We start from the raw sequence: 18,097 nt of genomic DNA, 5'->3' as shown, positions 1-18,097 counted from the left end.
CTCGGGACAAACAAACCATGAAAATCAGTATCCTCCCTTTCTTTTCTTTTCAATTCATCACTGCAAACAAAGCCTTAAGAGTCTCATTTTTATCCGAAGGAAAGAGGAGAAGCTATTAAAGCTAATCCTTGTGGTGGTACAAGACACTCGATGAAACTCAATGAATACCAATCGAACAAAGTCTAAAGTCAAAGCAAATGCCTTTGTAGCCCAGCTATTGGGTTGTTCCTGAGCCTTCGCACCTCTAACTTCTAATCCAACATTTTTGAAAAAATAATAATAATAATGACACAATCATGGATGTTAAAGCAACTTGGCCAAAAAGATCTGATTGGTTCACCTATTCTGTGCTTACCACTGGAAAATGAAATACAACTCTGCGGAGAGAGAATCAAAACATGGGAGCATTTACCTTGAGCAAAACAAAATCCACGAGCCTTAGAAACAGAACAAACTGACAGTAAACATATCGTGGGAAGTTTAATCCGTTACAAAGCAATATTTAAAACCAAATCCATGGAGCAGTCCACGCTTGGATTACTATTTTTTATTTATATATATATATATAACAAAGAATCAACCCACACGCTAGTCACTTTGAACTCTCCAATTATTTGCAAACTTCAAATACACGCAACCTCGCCCTCAGATGGCATACAAACTCTATTTAGGAGAACCCCATGCTGGGACTTGAGCTTAAACTCCATGGCTGTGCTTCTGTGTCAAGATTGTAGCGGGGTTTCTATTTTGGAACACAAAGCTACAAGATTAATGATTGACAACAACTAAATACTTCTTAATAATTGGCAAAAGGCAAGAAAATAGAGATTTGAACTGATTTGTGTGCAAGAGATTGGAAGAAAAGGTAAAGGAGAAATAACTTGAATCATGTTTGGTATAATAATTAAGAGGGAAAAAAATCATTCAACTCCTTAAAAACAGCAACAATTTAATTATTATCAGTAGAAACACATGGCACTAAAAAATAAAAAGACTTGATCAACTGAAATGTTGCTTTTACAAGGCTTATCATTTCACTTGTAAGATTCTATGGGACACAAATGCCTATGTGCGTATAGTAATACCATGAGGCACGCAGGGCATGATAACTTCCTCTTTCCTCCAAAAGTCCAAAACCACACTACTGCTGCTGCTGCTGCTGCTACTGCCAGAATTTGAGGAGAAAAGTTACCTGAAATTCGTATCAATCGACATCCCTACTTGCAGGTCAAGATGCAGCCTAATCTACGAGATTAGACGATCATAAAACAAATTTTAACCCGGGAGGCGGTGTTAGGGCTGACCAACTAGTCACCACCCACAATTGTGCAGACAAAGTAATACACTAGTAATTGCAACTACGGCATCTAAAGACTCATGGGATGAAATATCGTAGTAGCACCCCCCACAGGCACACATTTCAGTCACCAGAACTGTCCAACGAAAGAACTGCAAACTAGAAGGTCAGATAGTGCTTCATACCCTCGACCTTGACACGTGCCTATGAGGCTCAGACTGCCCAAAATCATCTCGATCATCACTGATTACCGACGTGCAAATCTCTGATATGACCTGATAAGCACAAGTCCTACATCTCAGAAAGCCCATGTGAGCAAACTCATACAAGAGATATAGGAATATAGTTGTAACAGAGCACATATAACAAATTCGCAAAACTAATACATATGATCAGAAAAACTCGTTATTGATAGAAAGTAAACGAACATACTGGAATTGATGAAGCCAAAATATTTTGAAGAAATTAAATTCAATTGCATTTCTATTGCTAGTTAAACATTCTCAACCACTAAAGAGTCTCTATGAAATGATTCTCACAACACCATATACACTACTTTTTTCCCCTTATTGATGATGAAACATAAGGATGTTGAGCTTCCAGCCTTCCATCATCTACTATACAAGGCAATCACCCAAGTATACATTTTTTTTTCTTTTCACATTCCATCTTAACTGATGAGTCAACTTAAGAGCACTCTTCCCACAAGATATAAGGAGGAGAAAAAAGTAAATAATAATTACCATTAAAATCGGAAGGAAAATGAGTTCAAAAAATAGAAAATACTGACTCGTAGTAAAATTGAATCTCCTCTTCTCAGCTCGTGCTCCCTGCAGCAAGTCTCTCGTAGAACAAGATGTATCCATGATCTGTATTACTAGAATACTCCTGTGCTGACCCAAAAAAAGTCTGCACAGCGGACTCATCAATCATCTCCACGTTCTCGTCATCAAAGAATAACCAATGGTTATGGCTTTTCACAAGGCTGACATAGTGTCCATGGTTGGGCCCACTCCCAACATGAACGACTACAGCAAATAAGGAATACTCAGCATCTGCATCCTCCACTGTATTGCTCAACTTCAGCTCAAGCGGGAAAACAACACGGTAAGATAGCTTCTTATATCGGCCCAGCTGCTCAATGTACTTGAACCGTTTTAGATGGATGACCAGAATGTGAGGTGGCTTTTTTATCTTCATTCTCTTCTGGGCCTCCTGCAAACTGCATGAAGAAACAAGATAAAAAAAAAAAGAAATTAGCAGCAATAGAGATGCAAATACATTATCTCTTCCCTTCACTCTTGCTTAATAGAATTCATCTTAGACTGGCATGACATCTATTGCCTTACCAATTATGAAACCACCTAAATCTGACCAAAAAAAAAAGTGAAGGCGTACAACCTAAAAACATAATTTCTAACAGCTTGTTAAGGTGTGAGTCACTGAATGCTAAACAAGTTCATTATTTAACATTCTAGAAGAGACCATACGCATGCAACTTATCCAACAGGGGAAAAAGACGGATGGAAAAAATATACTTCTATGGTGAAATTAGTAACTTTCATGGGATGTCTCGAGACATCCTATTATATTTCAAGTAAATAACTGTATTAGATGGATGCTCGCTTCATAGACCTGTGTCGAAATGACGCAACATGGATTTGGGTAGGGAACATTGCTGACACACAAACTCAAATCGAACACCTCAATGCTTTACAGGGCATGATTAATGGAGAAGAAAAAAAGTAAAATTTGTTAGCAGAGATGAATTTTTCTATTTTACAAATAAAAGAAATAAAAACATAAAAAAATTATAAAATAAATACCCTTTTATTACCATATCTAACTTAATTAAAAAATAATAGAGTAAATTCACCCAGAAAAACATCAGATATTTACACTATAATATAATATATAATGTATTATACTGTACCCGTGTCCAACTTTTGGACATATTTCTGTATCCTGAGGTTTGGAATTCAAGGGCACTTAAGACACACTTGACTCAGATACACTTATCAGAGTCTATGTAACGTGATAAATAAAACCCATTTCAAGAACTATCGTTTCTAAAAATATACAAAATTTGTATAAAAAAAAAACATATCTAAGCATGTTAAACGGTTGAGACACCTATTAATTCCCTTTGTCATTAATGCTTAGATGCACCGTTGGCCTTATGTAATCATTATTGGACCACGCGTAGTACACTCATTGTAAGGCAAAATGTAGCGAAAAGGAAAAAGTAGTAACATGATAAATTCCACTGACCACCTCTAAGGTCTGGGATAGTCACCATCAGTCTACAGTTTTGAAAAAAAAATTACAACCACCTCCCTTAAGGTTTACGTGAAATTATCCTGACGTCCCCTGCCATTATTTGACCGTTAGTTCAGTTAAAGAAACAACTATAACACCAAAATAATTTACCTTATAAACCAAATGCAATGACCATTTAAACTATAAAATTAATTTTGGACTGAAAAAACCATTACCATTCTATCACTTTGATTACAAATAGTTAATGGAGTAGTATTTTTAATTTGTAATAAACCATTTTGACACATTGATTACAAATAAATAATATAATTAGCATTTTTAATTTATAATGCCAAATATATTAACTGAAAATTGCATACATATTTAATTTATCAAACTATATATTTATATAAATAATAAAATTTATTCTATTAAACATGTAATTGAAAATAGAATATATATATATATATATATATAGTTAATTCTATTAATATATAACTGAAATATATTAATATTTTTTTATACATCTACTAAATCTTTTTTTTTTTTTTTTTGATAAGTAAAATTGTATAAAAACACTGAAAAGGGGAGCAAAGCCCAAGAGAACTACACAAGGCCAAAAAGGGCCTCTAAGCCTTCAAAGAGGCCAAAAAATCAATAATCTCCTCTAAAGATCTATAATTTCTCCCTAAAGCCCAACAAAAAAGAGTGGAAATAATAGAGAATTTTAGCATAGAAATAATATATTAAATATTATAATAAAAAATTTTGAAAACATATTAAAAATAATTATATAAACATATATATAGATTATAGCATTTGACACCTAAAAACTTCTCTCTATCGCCACCACCTAGGAAGCACAGACATGCCTAAAAGGGCAAAAAATCCGTGTTGGACACCGACACGCCCCAACACGTGTCGGACACACCAAAATATGTGTCCGAATATTTTATATTTTTTTTAATATCCGGACATGCCGTGGACACGCTTCCGACATGCCATGGATACGAGTCCGACACACGTGTCCCACTCTTTGGGGATTTTTAAGAAAATTTTAGAAACAATGTTGAGTTGAAGTGTAAATATTAGGAGTTGTTTAATTACATAATTACTTTAAAACTTCTTGTTTCATAAAACAATTTTATATTCAAACAATTAGATATTTATTCTTATATTTTAGTTCAAAGGTTTGAACACTTGCACGATCATCTTTGACTCTCTTGTTGTCCCACCAACCAAGCTTCACTACCAGTGAATGGTCTCTCTATCTCTCTCTCCTCTTTCTCCTCTTTTCTCTCTTATTCTTCGTCCTCCTCTTTTCTTTCTTCTTCTTGTTCTTCACAAACCCTAAATACTTCTTTTTTTCCTTTCACAATAAATTTCTTTTTGTCTCTTTTTCCTTTTTCCTCAATTCCCCATGAACTTTTTTCTCTTATGTGGATTCTTACCTTTAATTTTAACTCAGGCCTAATTCTTTTTCTTACAAAACCCTAATCCTCTTTGTCTCTTTGTTTTTTTTCTCTTTCTTAACCCTCTTTCTATCATTCTTTCTTTTTTTCCAGCAAAAATAATATATATATATTTTTTCATTATGAGATTGTAAAAAATAATATTACTCTTAATTTCTTAAAGAACATCATCCTATATATAGAAAATATATTTCTTATTTGCCGTGTCCCCGCCGTGTCCGTGCCCTAATTTTTTAGGATTTATCGTGTCGCCGTATCCGTATCGTGTCGCTTCCGTGTCCCATATCCGTTTCCATGCTTCTTAGGCCACCACCATCTCCTTCCACCACTGACACCGCCATCTTCAGCACCATGATATTTCTCTCCAACACCATATTCTTCAACCATTTCAAAAATCAAATCCCACAATCCTATCCACACTACCCACAAATTTACTCAAAAATTGCTCAGCTAGAATCCTAACATTCCTCTACATTTCTTCTCATTTTTTCAACTTGACTTGCAATTAATTTCAAAGAACAAGATCTCATTCCTCACCTATCCATCATAAGGCAAAAGATTGACCCCTTTCTTCGTTCTATACGTGGAATGCCTTATCAACATCAATTGCATAAATTTCGAAGGTTTTGTTCTATTCTGGATACTGCTTCTAAAACCAACTCCCAATGCTCGATAATTAATTACTAGATCCCACATCAATATACACACAGTTAGACTAAAAACTAACATATACCATTTCATAGAGATATGCAATCTTCTTTATATCCCTCTTCAAGTAATCCAACGTCAGATGTATCCTCCAATTTGGGTCAAGTACCTTTGAGGTTAGTCTTCCAGAGCCACCACAGCCACCAATTTGTATACCTAGATCAAGACGGTGTTAACGACAAGGTCCAAACCATCTTCAGCTACTCTGCTTATGCCGGCAATTGAGTCCCTCTAGAGTGCTCTGGCGACCACCAATTTGCATACCTAGATAAAAGATGTCGATGCCGCCGAGGTAACAAAGAAGAGGTAAGGGCGAAAAGGCAAAGGCAGTAGATGCAACACAGAAGAGATGATGGGGCTCAATTCCAATGGTACGGATGAAGGAGGGAGATGTGGCGGAGGTAACTGCAGCCGTAGTGTTGAGTCTGTTGACGATATGCAGGGCAGAGGAGAGAGAAGGAGATAGTGGAAGTAAAGGGCAATTCGGTGGTGCTGGTGGATGTCATTTTGTTGTTTTGGGGGTGGGGTGGTGGGGGGGAACTTAATAGGGATCTTGCCTTGCTTACATCAGCAGACTGAAGTAAATTTATATAATAAAAGCAAGGGTAATTTAGTAAATGTACAATGGACTTCTAACCTGTAAACAGTTCCTAACTACGACAGGGGTGTCAGTGACTTTTGCGGTGATTTCCCCAAACTTCAGGGGAGGTCAGGGTAGTAGTTGAAGTCATATAAACAAAACAGCTAACTAAATATAATGACTTTATTTGGTAAGTACACTAAAGAACGGTGAACAATGCCACCTACCTGCAGCACTTGTCACAAAAGAATTTGTCCTCCGCATTCAAAGTCTCTGTGGAACTAAAATTTTTCAGACAGCTTGTTATTGAACTGTTCTGCTCAATATCAAGACTCAAATCAAAGAACATTTCATCCCTTGCCGTTACCGTCTCACACCGCAAGCACCTTGTTTCATTAGTGAGTATACCCTGAAGAACAACCATCAACAGTAATGAGATTCATAGTAAAAAGCAAACAACAAAATATATTGTAACGCATTTGGGAAGAACTGACTGTTGTCCTTCAAGGAGGCTTCAACCTAGTAGATTAGTATTGGCATCAGCAAGAAAAAGAAAAAGAAAAAAACATCCCAGCCACACTTTGTGGCACACAGCTAACAAATCACAGAAAGTCATATTTCAGGACTAAGAATTGTCAATTGCCCCGCAACTGAACTTTCTAATTGATGTATTCAGCCACAAGAATGCATTTATGGGCTTAAATTGCATCATCTGCCCCTCATAATAGACCAAACAACAATGAAGAGAAAAACTGAATAAGCCATTTAAGCACCTGAAAATTTTTGTGCACCCAGGTAACCAAAGGTTCTTTTTGAGTTCCATTGGCATGAACAGTCTTCGGCCCATTTGCAATTTTTTCAGGCGGTGACGAAGTTTCTGGATCACTCTTTGCAGCATGGGACTCTTTCTCCAATATGTCAACGAGTTCATTCAGCAGATAGTTCAAAAATTCATGGGCATCCTGCATAAAACAGGAAAATAATTTATTTCTCGTACTGCATGGGTAGACAGTTTGGTAGAAGCGTCGGTATACACGGAGTATGATAAAATTTACAGCATTCAAACATTATATAGAAAGATAACTAGATGAGCAAGAGCATACATGAAGCATGCAAAATATGAACAACACTCCCCTTCGTACTTCTGTAAAGAGCTGATCTTTTTAGTATGGACTCAAGTGGTAATAAGATGTATGAGCTTATGCAGCTGTTCTACATTCTAAAGTGTCACATACGCAGCAGCCCATAGGCCCCATATTACTTCTAATCAACAACTATATCAACCCCCAAAACACTCCTCTCCACTCCACACCCACCAAGATAGAAAACCAATAAGAAAAAAAGGAAGAAGAATCCTTTAATTCCTTTGGAGGGTGAGGGAGGAGAGAAGGAGATAAGGGAAGGAATTGAATTACCACCAACATGACCTTGTATACTCAAAGCGCTTCAAAACCATCAATCAACAAGACAATAAATGGACTCAGAATAAATTGTAGAGCCAAAATATCCAAATATCAATCCCAAATGAACTAATTAACCATTTGCTCAAATATCCAAATATCAATCCCAAAAGAATTAATTTACCATTTGTGAAACAAATTATATGAACAGAAATCGGAACTAGTGCACGAACCTCAGAAAGTCATCTGATTTAGAAATTAAACAGAGATGAAAAACAAGTTTTATAGAAACACCGACTCATTTCTTGAAAGAAAATCCTAAGTCCTAGCCATAGAGATACTCTAACATAGCCCACGAACATATGACCCTTCCGAGCCATGGTGCATGCTTGCTATGCCTTGCTACTGTCATCCTTCTCTAGAGGTTATTTTATTGTTCCTCTCAAAACCTCCAGAACTGTGCACCTACTACTAATGCTTTAACCAATGGTAGATTAACCCTCAATGGCTCATTCTAATAAACTTGAAACAAATATCCAGTGGTTCATGTACCCCAAGCATTCTACTGCAACTATCTCCAGGATATACTCGTGTATATCTCTCGAAACAAGGAACATGTGGATAAATAAAAAGTTCCCTAACCCATAATCGATATAATCTTTTCTTCTTCTTTTTTTTCATTGGCAAGAAACTCACACACCCATTTGCCCCTATGCGGACTTGATCCCTCCCCATCCACTTTGGGAGGTAGAAGAGATACCACTAGGCTACAAGGCCCTTGGTATATAATCAATTTAATCAAACATGGCCATTCTGACATAACCAACCTCACTGGCATTTACATGGCGGCTATTAAGCACTGCATGTATTATGTTTGCACTGAATCTGCCTCATGTCCAATCAAATTCATTAAGAAATTGGTAACTGCTAATCATAATACCTTTCTCAGGACCACAACAATAACCCAATAACAAAAGTTTATGTGCAAGCAAAAATACCACGGGAAAACCCAAAAAAAAAAAAGTGGTCAGACACCTGGTGCCAAATTAATTTGATATTTATTGAATCTAATGATCATTCCTTGTTTCTCATAGTTTAAAAAACACTAGTTTGATTATTCCTAGGACTCACACCTGACATCAATATGCCAAAATAACATGGACAAATAAGCACATACCTGATGCATATAGCTGCGGAAAATCTCATTTTGCTTCTTCAATCTTTGTACAAAGCGTTTTGGAGCAATCACACCTGTTTTCTTCTTCTGTGAACTTATCTACACACAGGAGCAAGTGTTGGTCCCAGGCAACATTATCAATAAATAAATAAGAGAAAGAAAGAAATAAAAGTTAACAACCAGCAATTAAACATGAGTTTGCACATGTTTTTGTATGCATGTACACCTATGGCATGATTCTTCAGTTTACAAAAAAATAATATGGAAAACAAACTATAAATGTTCATAGTGTCACAAAACTCAAACAAACACACATATTCAAAGATCATGTTGGACAATGTGTGACTCTCCCAAGATCAGTCAAAGAATACAATTTAAAATTCCAATACATCTTCAAATGTTTATATTCTCTCCCTTCCTATTATAAAAGATACTAGATAGATTAGATCATAATCCTTCCTTCCATTCATGGGCTTCGTGAGAAATAAGACTTAATGAAAAAGAAGATATAAAGTACCGAAAGATAGGACAACCTCACCAAACAACAGGGACACGAAAAAAAAAAAAAAAAAAGGCCCAATGAGGAAGTAGGGTGTAAAAACAGACTGGGCTGGACAAAGAAAATTTCCATTCCAAGTCCAAATGGTTCCCCTGAAATTCTTCGGGCCAGGCCAAAATGTAAAACCAAATACGTAGAGTTTGGTCCCTAATTGGATTCTTTTAGCTTTTGGAAAAATAAATGAATTGCTATAAAATAAATGGATAAAAACTAACATGTCATGGATAGAAAATCCAAAATGCGACACGATATCAATTAAGATGGCCCTTTGGTTAATATTTTTTCATCAGAACTCATATAATTATATTTACATAAGAAGCATAAAAAGTCCCACTATGAAATAAAATAGATTGTTTCAATGCTAACTCACTTGATTTGAACGAACACTCTTTTATGATTGTAAGTAGATGATACAACATTATCTTGGAGATCAATTTTAACAAAAATTATGATCTACTATAGGACAATTATCACAAAAAATCAATATTTTTAATGCTAAAATGACATAATTTTCACTAGAAGGCAAATGAACTATCCAGTCTCAAGTGTATGTAAGCCATAATACTCTTGGTTTTCTTTCTGCTGTGTTCACTTCTCTCCTATTTCTGGAGTAATCCCCATTACCTTTTCCTTAAATTGACTCTATACAACATCCTCTCTTAAAGAATAATCCTTCCTTCCACTAGCGAAAGAAAAAAGATAAAAACGGACTGAAGATAACAGAGATCATCATCTGAAGAGTTCTGACTATCCAAGCAAAGGCATCCAATTGACTGACAAACTAACAAAGTTGAACTATCATACAGTAATTTTTGTTAGTTTTATTGAAATGATGAGATGAGATGGTTAAAAAAACAAAAGAAAAACATAACAGTAGTAACTATATTGTGCAACAATACTGTTTTTTTATTCACAGCTGCACAAGTTCAAATTTTTACTTGGGAAAAGGTGAAGTCTACGACTGTCCTACAAGGTTTTTACCTTTTAAGTGAAGGTCTATCACAAAACCGAGATTCCTATCCAAATATATTCAAAATGGAACACGAGACTGATTAGTCCATAACGATTTATATATTTGTATATATGTTTTCAAGGTAAATATATATTTATGCAATATATAAATCACATTTTTTACAAATAAATTCCCCCTTTTCTTATTCGGGCCTTCATCGGGCTGGCTTGAAGCTTGGCTACAGGGCCGGCCCTAGGGCAAGGCGACCAAGGCAGTTGCTAGGGCCTCTAATTTGGAAGGGCCTCAAATTTAAGATCATAATGTATGTATATGTGACCATAATTTCCATAATTAAAATATAATACAAACTTATATAGCATGTAAATTTATGGCAACAAATAACTTTCAAAAAAAAAAAAAATTTATGGCAATAAACACATGTACTCATAATATTTATATATATAATACAACAATTTGTATGGTAACAGTAATTTGATCATGTCTCCTTCCATTAAAAAAAGAAAAAAGAAAAAGAATTTTCTATATTTAAACTCAGAAACTTGTTTATTTTATTATTATATTATTTTTGAGCTCATGTGCATTCATGGCAGACTCCGTTAAGCTCAGTCCAAACAACCAAAATTTTAATTCATGGGTGCAATCAACTCTCACATTCTCTAAATAACCTTAAATATTTCCTAAAACATGACATGGTTTTATTTTCAGAGTAATAAGTTTTAAAAGAAGTTTTATCTAGAGCAAAAAAGGCAATTAAGGTATTGGATGTTATGAAAATGCTAGGTTATTGTTTTCCAAATGCTTGGATTGCATATAAACTATTATTGACTATTCCAGTTACAGTTGCATTTGCTGAGAGAAGCTTTTCAAAGTTAAAGTTGATCAAATCTTGTCTATGGTTGACGATATGTTAGAGAAACTTAATTGGAGCACTTTAATTGACAATTTTGCAGCTCAAAATGCAAGACGATCACATTTATTTTTACATGAAATTGAATTTTGATTTTTGTGACTAAGTTGTGTTGAATATTTCTTTTAATTTTTTGATGTAAACTAGATCGTGCTCTTTATAAAGCACCAAGATCGGATTTTGTTTTGTATGTTTTCAACATTAATATATTTTGTGTTTATCGTCTTATTTTAATGAAAATTTTGCACTCTTAAAATTTTTTTGCAGCGTGCAAAATCTTATATATAAAGGGCCTTGCATTTGAAAGTTCGCCTAGGGCCTCTCAAAATTTTTAGAGTCACAGGGCCGGCCCTGCTTGGCTAGGAGGCCCAAAGTCATCTTTGTTGGGCTTGGCCGGACCTCAAAGGGGAGGACCAGGCCTGGCCGGGGCCTGAGGGGGATTGGTGTTGGGGCCAAATTTGGCCCTCCAAATTCCAAGGCAGGAACTCGGCCCAAGGAAAAAAATCAAACCACACTGGGCCAGGCCACACTGCCCATGAACTGAATATATACTCAAGAAAAATGAACCAAACAGAAGGAAGAAACTAGCATTGGCAAAAGATGCTTGAAATCCTGAAAAAAATTTGCCACCCTCAAATTTGAATTGATCAACACGTGAATTTCAATAAAGCTAGACACAATTGAAGAAAAGATTACTAATTCTATGGAACATACAAGTTGTGTAACATGCACTCTCCATCTCCCTACACATACCCATGTCAACACATGGTTATACATATGGTTATGTGTCTGACGCTAAACATAAATTGGAAACCTGATCGTGTAATGATTGAAGAAGTTAAAAGTCAAATTTGATAGCAGAGGACAGTTTCCTATTTATGAGAGAAATAATAACTTTTTTTACCACATGCCATTTAATTTACTCATAATTGAATATATTCTTAAAGAATAAGAACAACAAGCATTACAATATTTATATAATATAAAATACATTTAAATGTGCAGTACGTTTCTACGTCAACATATCCAACTTTAGGACACATTCTTCCATATCCAAAGATTGGTGCGTATCCAACTTTTGGACACTTTTTCCCGATGCAAGATTGGAGAAGGTCTGACACAGACACACACCCACACAAATCCTCCTACCTGGGTCCATAAAACATAGTATATGAAGTACCTCCATGGACCTTAAAAACTATCTTAGCCCATCTTTCAACCAATGACAAATATTCTTCCTCAACCACAATGGTTAAGGAAAGGAAACTTGATTTCAATAAGCTGACAAACATGGGCAAAATGTGAGCTTCATAACCACGTCTTTATCATGCAATGAACAAAAATAATGCAAAAGAATGACCCCTTTACTCCCTGAAAGTACTGCCAAGTCCAAACTTTCCATTATTCCAAATCAATTGATAGAGAGAAACCGATATGAAGCAATCTTGGTACAGTAAGTGGAAAACAACCCAACATACCCAGTCTAAAATGAATGTAATTAGAATATTGGACACGGGAGTCATAAACAAGTCATTGAAATGAAGATTGCCACGAAAACCACAGCTAAATGGCACCCATAAATAACATCAAGAATTCTAGTACTATTTTCAAGTCAAAATGCAACAAACAACAAGTTTGGCAAAATTCCAATATTTCTTACCCAATTAACCCTAAACTCCACACACAGCTCTAGATCACCCCAGATTCCTTTACTATTCATATTATAAGAAACTTAGTGCATAAACATCCCTATTGCTTTTGTCAGATTAACAAGAGAATAAGGCGGTGTTTGGTAACCTAGTTCAACATTAATTTTGTATAGATAAGTACATATCCAATTAACTGTGTTTGATACGGTAATTTGAATCTCACTTAAAAATTAGGCTCAACAAAAAATGGGGACGCTGAAGACTTCAAATCCAAAAAATAATAAATAAATAAATTATCAAAAAAAAAAAATCTTAATTTGCAATTAACACTTAAAACTTCAGCACTTAAAATTTTAAATACTTAATTTTCAGTTTTATCAAACAACACCTAAACCTGCAACCCACTACACTTGCATGGAAGTGGTGCCAATTCCTTCCTAAGGCTAGTTTTATGCACAGGAAAACAAACCAAAGCATTTTTAACAGTAACATTTCCAAAGATATAATATAAGCGCTGCTCTTTCTAATCTAACATCCTTCAAACTCTTCTCCAGACTAGAAATCTAAATCCACATAATAAGCAACAGCTTAATAGATAAATGCTGGGGGAAAATTTCTAGGAGGGACCATTCATCTTCCTAGTCTTTGATACAAGAAAAGGGGTTTGGAAAAATACTTTTTCTTGAGTCAATATTATAATAATTCTTAATTCTGTTCACCAAATCCTATTCTTGTTTTGATATATCATAAATTTAACATCTGACAAATCTCGAGAGTACGTGTTATGATAAAGAACATTGTCCCAGCTTTACCAAGGGAAAAAAGAACATGTTCCAGCTCGCACGTGCCAAAAGAGGAGAGGAAGGGAACGAGAGGGAGGGATTCAATCTCAGTTCACATTATCATAAACATAATAATAGAAATTGAAATTGAGTGGCTAACATATCTCATCTGATTACACCCCAAAAAATCTCTATTATAGTTCATCTTATAGGCTACTTTTGAATGTATTTATACAAACAAAAATCAAACAGATGATATGGTAACAATCAATAAATTACCAGAGAACAACTACAGAGGAATGTTCTGATACTGGCGTGCTCCCAGAACCATCCAACTCAACTTTAATAACAAAATGCCAACCCATAAGCATGACAACAATGACTCTAAATTTTAAATACCACAAATAGGGTGGTGAAACTTCCATCCAAAGCATAGATAGAGTCATACCTTGCATTTTGATTGCATGATTTAGCTAAATGTAGAAACTACTGAACAGCGATATAGCTAAGAAGAGGGGAAGACAGGCGGAAGATAAGGAGGAGTGGTGCTCCGCCTACTCAAAACTAAGAGGCAATGCTACCTACTACTAAAATCCCGGTTTTTGGAACAGTTGCATTTGAAAGATGCTTACTAAGATAGTTCACAATAAATCTCAAGGCAGACAAAATTTAAAGATAACAAAGGAAAAGATTGATGATGTTCCTAACTTGCATCTTCTAGTAATATAAGGGCATGAGCTAATCATGAGCAATTTAAAAGTTGCAATGGTGCATACAAAATAGACAAGGGAAGCAAGATAGAATCATGGTTGAGAGAATGATTCCCTAGAGCAGGAGTAGAAGCGAAAGCACCCAATTTTCAAATAGTGTACGTATGAAAACAAACTTGAGAGCATCTCAATAAATATGCCATTATAATGATGTATGGCAGGCACAAAGGATTGTAATAAATGGTAATTTTAATTACTATGTTCAATAATCAGCATAGCATGATGCTTTTCTAGGTGTAGGTTCAGATCACTATCTATGCACAAATATAAAATATCCCCAAATTGAAAGCATTTGATACTATTACATGGCTAAGGGGTGAATTCCATACCCTAAGTCTCTCTCTCTCTCTTATCTTATCTTATCCATTACTATTCCTTTTACTTGCATTATCTAGTTTAATTAAGGATTAATTAGAATCTCAAACAAACAAACATTCCATTGCTTCAATTGATCATTAGTTTGTTATTGAATCAAGCCTTTAAGTCCTTGTGTTCGACCCCCTACTCCCTATACTATATAGTGGCAGTGGTTTTACAAATGTAAAATTGATATTTTCTAAGCTTCCACATTCCACAATTCTATAAGCATCGTTAGAGGTGGTATCAATCACACCACCTTACCACCTCCATCCCATATGATGTCTCTTTTGGAGATTCCAACTTTTCAAGAGAACATACATCTATACATGTCTTTCTTAGGAATTCCAAAACAAACCTTCTACAAATTAAAGGTCCATCTTTGTTGATCTAAAAGAGTTTTCAAAACCTGAGGATCATCTAGGAAAATTCCGATCTCCTTACTTTGACTTTTCAAAAGAGACACTTATTTTGGGACATCCCAAAAAGGAAAGAGGGACATTACTTTGGGAAGAAGAAAGTACAATTTTATGCATTAAAATCTGCAAACAACTTAGCACCTGCAAACAACAGCTTTGCTAGATTTACCCACCAGAGTGCAACCAAACTGTGCATCCAAAAACTGAATTGGCAGAGTTGAACCTAACCACAGACCTTCACCTGATGCATCAATTTAGGTATCCTGTAAACAATGGCTAGTATATGCTGTTGTGAGACATACAAGGCCGTAGGAAAACAAGCCTCTGCTAAGTACACTTGCACTAGACAATTCTTAATATTCTATCTGGGGTTCTTGGCTTTCTTTCTTATTGAAGATAATCCAATGATTCTAATGAAAGAGAGTCTGGATGTTCAAATAGGGAAGATCAAACCAAAACAGGAACCGATCATTAAATTTGTAAAGACTAGGAAAATTACAATATCAACTAACCATTAGCAAAAGCCAAGTTAAACCCTCTATTACAAAGAATAATTTAGCGACACAGTAGTATAGCAATAACAGATATCATCCCTTTTCATGTAATTCTTTTACAACTAAGGGAATCAGGGAATAATAACAACCTGAGAAAGAAATCCACTGATAAAATTTCCAAAACAAAAACAAAAGTAATTATAAATTGGAAAGTTCAACTTAATCATATAAAACTCAAAAGAGTATTACCATAGTCCAACTACAAAACCTAAAGTAGTTGCCAAACAATTTTCCGTAGAGTTATACCTGCATAAATAAGTCTGCCAGGCATGTCAGGAGATTTTCTTCCGTATCCGCAAGATTTTTGTTATTTCCATAATATTCTAGTAACTGTTCACGAAATGGAACACAGAAATAAAGAGCCTGCATATAATCATGGACAAAATGAGAAAGAAATTCTAAAAGGAATGTGGCTTCAGATGCAACCCAAAACAAACACTTTTAAACTGTTGATACAAAATGTTTTAGAAACTAGTTCGTGCTCCTGGTGCCTCTTCTAGATGATCACAAATACATTACATATAGGATCCGATCCTCTTCTCCAGACCCTTTGGTTGCTGAGCAAATGGAAACTAGTAAGGAATAAAATATTTTTTATTAAAAAAAAAGATGATCTTCCAATTTTTAAAGTTTGTTTCTAATCAATTAAACACTAAATTCAACAAAGCCAGATAGTTATGGTAGATTGTTTGAATAAATTCTTATCCTTTTAGGTCCTAATGAAAATTTTTAACTCTGTTAAAATATTTGTATATTTCCTTTCCCTACATGTTCTTAGCCACCAGTAGGGTGAAAAACGAAAACACAAGCCATGAAGCCAATATGAAAACACAAGCCATGAAGCCAATATCCTTTTCCCTCACCATTTAATGCCAACACACATAACAGCATTTCCAGTTCAATTACGCTTAGGAGAGCTGCAAATTCATTGATAAACCTCTAATCAAAGTAATCAAATCAAAGATATGGTTCTTCCAACACTAAAAAAAGACCAAAATTAGAGTCTGAAAGTCCCAAATGCTGGTTCACAAGCTAGAATTATCATGCCAACTAAATTATTTATATATACATGTAGAACACATATTCTCACAAGCCCTTCAATGTTTGGTTTGTAGAGTCTGGTCTCCCATCACCTCCAATTCCTAAAGCATAACACATTTAATAAGGAAGTGTTACAATGTCCCATGAAAACAGAATTTCCTCATGTTTTGCATATTTAATTTCGAGAATTCATAATGAATGTGACTATGGCAGCAAATGACATCCGTAACCATAATTAATAGCCAAAATTTTGAAAATGGTAACATTTGAACAAATCATAAATTTTATTCCAAACAGCCAAATCCAATTTTTCCTAAATGGCACAATAACATATGTAGGAATCTTAACTTGAAAGGCCATGTAGAGAAATAAATTAGAAACCAATTTTTTTTTTCTTCAATAAACTAGTGCACCATAAACAACATCAACATATATATATACAATAACTAGAACACATATATTAAGCAAGTGCCTCATTTGCACATCATCCTACGCATTGTCTAAACTTGTCAAATTCACACAAAAGGTAACCAAAACACAATTGCATCGAATTTCATCAATCATCAATACCTCCAACAATCAATATCGAAGCCAACATATTATATCCCACTATCAAACGAATTCAATGATTGCAAGACAGCCTATTACAAAACTCCAAATTGCATCCAGCATTGTAAGAGTAAATTAAAGACACACAAAACAAAGAACAATGTATCGAATGGAAATGATTTGAAATTCGAGCATGAATTGATGATGCGAACCTGCAATACGCTGTTACAGTAGCAAGTATTGCCGAAATTCTCGAGTCCGAAGTATCGTTCGCCTTCGGGGAACTGATCGCCGAGAGCTTTCTCGAGTTTGGAGCCCGCAGCACCCATTTAGCACATCCGAACAACGCTCTCTCTCTCTAGAATTCTCTCTTCTCAATATAGAAGGTTGCAAATGGATATATGTATGGTGATAGATATATAGATAGATAGATACATCTATTTGCGAATTGTTAGGGTTTCTCTGGAGTGCCTGAAGATGATTGGCGAATCAAAATGAAAGTGCGAACTCAAAATGGGCTGCTTTTTTGTTGATAGGAAGATGAAAATGAGAAAATAAAGAAGAGAGGTATAATTTTTACTTTTTTTTTTTATTTTTTATTTTTTTGTTGTGCTTTTAGTGTTCCACATAATGAGTGCAGCGAA

The 18,097-nt window shown here is 35.0% G+C and overlaps 1 protein-coding gene across 4 annotated transcripts; it reads right to left on the bottom strand.

Annotated features, from left to right (window-relative positions):
- Positions 1–866: 866 nt before the first annotated feature.
- Positions 867–18,082, bottom strand: LOC132267195 (ubiquitin carboxyl-terminal hydrolase 4). 4 transcript variants are annotated; one of them, XM_059768279.1, is made up of 7 exons: positions 17,666–18,082; positions 16,110–16,226; positions 8,894–8,992; positions 7,090–7,278; positions 6,544–6,725; positions 2,088–2,519; positions 867–1,588 (listed from the first exon to the last, which is right to left on the bottom strand). In XM_059768279.1, the coding sequence occupies exons 1-6, from the start codon at positions 17,780–17,782 to the stop codon at positions 2,114–2,116; spliced, it is 1,110 nt and encodes a 369-aa protein (XP_059624262.1). In that variant the 5' UTR covers positions 17,783–18,082; the 3' UTR covers positions 867–1,588; positions 2,088–2,113. The 4 variants fall into 4 exon arrangements, with proteins under 4 accessions (XP_059624262.1, XP_059624263.1, XP_059624264.1 ...); XM_059768280.1 differs by having other exon boundaries at positions 867–1,572; XM_059768281.1 differs by having other exon boundaries at positions 16,110–16,193.
- Positions 18,083–18,097: the final 15 nt, after the last annotated feature.

This window comes from Cornus florida, unplaced genomic scaffold, assembly GCF_030987335.1.
Source record: "Cornus florida cultivar Cherokee Brave unplaced genomic scaffold, ASM3098733v1 CherokeeBrave_3.0.0_Hap2_Chr07, whole genome shotgun sequence".
Taxonomy (NCBI): domain Eukaryota; kingdom Viridiplantae; phylum Streptophyta; class Magnoliopsida; order Cornales; family Cornaceae; genus Cornus; species Cornus florida.
Note: the sequence above shows the minus strand (reverse complement) of the source record. Positions and strands in the feature narration are given on the sequence as shown.

Coding starts and splice junctions, on each gene's coding strand:
- LOC132267195 (XM_059768279.1), bottom strand. CDS start 17,782: ATGGGTGCTGCGGGCTCCAAACTCGAGAAAGCTCTCGGCGATCAGTTC. Junction 8,993..16,109: donor TGGCAGACTTATTTATGCAG/GTATAACTCTAC, acceptor TCCTGTGTGTAG/ATAAGTTCACAGAAGAAGAA. Junction 7,279..8,893: donor TCCGCAGCTATATGCATCAG/GTATGTGCTTAT, acceptor TGTTTTATGCAG/GATGCCCATGAATTTTTGAA.